This window comes from Hydractinia symbiolongicarpus, chromosome 4 (assembly GCF_029227915.1).
Source record: "Hydractinia symbiolongicarpus strain clone_291-10 chromosome 4, HSymV2.1, whole genome shotgun sequence".
NCBI lineage: Eukaryota > Metazoa > Cnidaria > Hydrozoa > Anthoathecata > Hydractiniidae > Hydractinia > Hydractinia symbiolongicarpus.
This window is the reverse complement of record NC_079878.1, coordinates 32,269,600-32,273,157: the sequence shown is the minus strand read 5'-3', so window position 1 is coordinate 32,273,157 and position 3,558 is coordinate 32,269,600. Positions and strand designations below refer to the sequence as shown.

The 3,558-nt window shown below is 37.8% G+C and overlaps 1 protein-coding gene across 1 annotated transcript; it reads left to right on the top strand.

Annotated features, from left to right (window-relative positions):
• Window positions 1–2,407: 2,407 nt before the first annotated feature.
• Window positions 2,408–3,349, top strand: LOC130642408 (V(D)J recombination-activating protein 1-like). Its single transcript, XM_057449494.1, has one exon. The coding sequence runs from the start codon at window positions 2,408–2,410 to the stop codon at window positions 3,347–3,349; it is 942 nt and encodes a 313-aa protein (XP_057305477.1).
• The last annotated feature ends 209 nt before the right edge of the window (window positions 3,350–3,558 follow it).

Sequence of the window (3,558 nt, the reverse complement as noted above, 5' to 3'; positions counted from 1 at the left end):
TATACGGGCCGAGTTCAGGGTTTACGGGAAATGGCGGGTTTTCGTTTGCCGGCGATTAAACTTCTTTTATTCAGCGTCTCATCAAAAATGAAAACATTTTTAAAAACTAAAAGTCTCATGGGCTTTAGTGGTGAAATAATAATTTAAAAAATCGTTCGGGAAATGAGTTTACACCCTGGGTACTTTCTTATTATACTTTTGACTATACGGGCCGAGTCCGGGATTTACGGGAAATCGCAGATTTTCGTTTGCCGGCGATTAAACTTCTTTCATTCAGCGTCTCATCAAAAATGAAAATATTTTTGAAAACTACAAGTCTCATGCGTTTTAGTGGTGAAAATATAATTTAAAAAATCGTTCGGAGAATGAGTTTACTCCCTGGGTACTTTCTTTGTATACTTTTGACTATACGGGCCGAGTCCGGGATTTACGGGAAGTCGCGGGTTTTCGTTTGCCGGCGATTAAACTTCTTTCATTCAGCGTCTCATCAAAAATGAAAACATTTTTAAAAACTACAAGTCTCATGCGTTTTAGTGCTGAAAAAATAATTTAAAAAATCGTTCGGGAAATGAGTTTACTCCCTGGGTACTTTCTTTGTATACTTTTGACTATGCAGGCCGAGTCCGGGGTTTACGGGAAATGGCGGGTTTTCGTTTGCCGGCGATTAAACGTCTTTTATTCAGCGTCTCATCAAAAATGAAAACATTTTTGAAAACTACTAGTCTCATGCGTTTTACTGGTGAAAAATAATTTAAAAAATCGTTCGGGAAATGAGTTTACTCCCTGGGTACTTTCTTTGTATACTTTTGATTATACGGGCCGAGTCCAGGGTTTACGGGAAATGGCGGGTTTTCGTTTGCCGGCGATTAAACGTCTTTTATTCAGCGTCTCATCAAAAATGAAAACACTTTGAAAACTACAAGTCTCATGCGTTATAGTGGTGAAAAAATAATTTAAAAAATCGTTCGGGAAATAAGTTTACTCCCTGGGTACTTTCTTTGTATACTTTTGATTATACGGGCCGAGTCCAGGGTTTACGGGAAATGGCGGGTTTTCTTTTGCCGGCGATTAAACGTCTTTTATTCAGCGTCTCATCAAAAATGAAAACATTTTTGAAAACTACTAGTCTCATGCGTTTTAGTGGTGAAAAATAATTTAAAAAATCGTTCGGGAAATGAGTTTACTCCCTGGGTACTTTCTTTGTATACTTTTGATTATACGGGCCGAGTCCAGGGTTTACGGGAAATGGCGGGTTTTCGTTTGCCGGCGATTAAACGTCTTTTATTCAGCGTCTCATCAAAAATGAAAACACTTTGAAAACTACAAGTCTCATGCGTTATAGTGGTGAAAAAATAATTTAAAAAATCGTTCGGGAAATAAGTTTACTCCCTGGGTACTTTCTTTGTATACTTTTGATTATACGGGCCGAGTCCAGGGTTTACGGGAAATGGCGGGTTTTCGTTTGCCGGCGATTAAACTTCTTTTATTCAGCGTCTCATCAAAAATGAAAACATTTTTAAAAACTACAAGTCTCATGGGCTTTAGTGGTGAAATAATAATTTAAAAAATCGTTCGGGAAATGAGTTTACACCCTGGGTACTTTCTTATTATACTTTTGACTATACGGGCCGAGTCCGGGATTTACGGGAAATCGCAGATTTTCGTTTGCCGGCGATTAAACTTCTTTCATTCAGCGTCTCATCAAAAATGAAAACATTTTTGAAAACTACAAGTCTCATGCGTTTTAGTGGTGAAAATATAATTTAAAAAATCCTTCGGAGAATGAGTTTACTCCCTGGGTACTTTCTTTGTATACTTTTGAATATACGGGCCGAGTCCGGGATTTACGGGAAGTCGCGGGTTTTCGTTTGCCGGCGATTAAACTTCTTTCATTCAGCGTCTCATCAAAAATGAAAACATTTTTAAAAACTACACATGTTCATTCAGCCCGACTAAAAGAGCGGACATTCAGAGTACGCATGCGCAAACTTCCAAGAACAAAAATTTCAGTTTTTTACCTAGCTAAAATAAAGGTAGCAACAAAACTTGATTTAAATATTCAAATTTGCAGAATTTTGTCACTTTCCATTTTGCATTTTGGAATACATGACAAATTCTGATCCTCTTTAAAACAAAAACATTAAAAATATATCAAAAAACACGTACATTTTCTTCTCCACTTTGACTGGAAAAATAACAACTCTTCAAGGCCTATATCTTCTGCTGGCCGGTTAGCACGGTGTTGAAATTTATGCCTGAAGTAGATTAGGAAATAATCTACGAGACCTGAAAATCTTAACTGATGGCCACTTTTTTTGAGAAAGTTACATACGATTTCCTACACCTACTACTTATCCAGCGAAGTCCTTAGGCCTAGCTCGCATTAACAACACTTTTGTTTACAAAGATGGCTGCCAATATGCAACAGCACGTTCAGCACTTAGCAAAGCTTTGTAGAGTTTGTGGTGAATACCTTGGCAAAAGGAAATGCAATTATAACGTGAGCGATAGGATAAACGACCTTAACCGATTCCTATTCCTTAATGTGGAGAAAGATTCCGCAGAAGTTCACCCAACAAAAATTTGCTCAAAATGTTATGCACGTATAAAAAACATTCGAGATCGCTCTACAACAACAAAGCACGGGCATATATCCTGGATACCCCATTCCGATAACTGTCGAGTGTGCAAGGAGTGGAGCTCTAGAAAGGGGGGTAAACCCATACCCAAAGCAAAATCAGGCAGACCAAAAGCTGGTAAAAAACTGTGGAGGAGAAAAGACTTTGAAGAATTTTTAAGCATGACCCCTGAAAACGAACCTGCTTACGACCTCGGTGCAGTTAAGCCGGAACACAATGCACACTTAAACTTGTGTTTGTGCCCCATGTGTCACAACCTACTTTCTCGGCCTGTTTTACTGTCCTGTCAGCATGCATACTGCCTTTCATGCCTTGTCAAACATTTTGAAGGGAAAACTGAAGAGGAAGCAAAATGCCCCACTTGCGGCAGTGAATCATTGGTGGGAACAATTCGTTATTCGAAACATCACGTGGAAATGCTTAAATGCCTCCGAGTCGCATGTGATAAGCATTGTGGTAAACTGTTTCCACTTAAATCAAAAGCGGCATTGTTAGAACATCAAAGATCTTGTTTCCCGAAAACAACCCTAACACCCCTTTTTGAAAAGACTTTTAATTTGGACAATTCGATACCAAGGGAGATTGAAGATGTGGCTGTGCAAGTTATTCAGCATAAAATTGCCAATTCCAGAAATCCAATTAAAAGCATTGAATTCAAGACAGGTGGATCCAGGGTATGTATTTATGGAAAGGCTTACATACGGATGTGACTAAGTCTGATTACTACTTATTTTTTTAATAAAATTAGGTTTTTGAATCGGATTTAATCACCTTCATAAACAACAACACATAAACATGCTTCGTAAGAATATTAGACTGATTTACACAAAAAGAGTATTTCATAGAGGTGGGAATAACATTGATCTAAATAAAAACGTTTTTAACGTAAATCTCACTCTAATATTCTTATTATTCTAAT

Coding starts and splice junctions, on each gene's coding strand:
- LOC130642408 (XM_057449494.1), top strand. CDS start 2,408: ATGGCTGCCAATATGCAACAGCACGTTCAGCACTTAGCAAAGCTTTGT.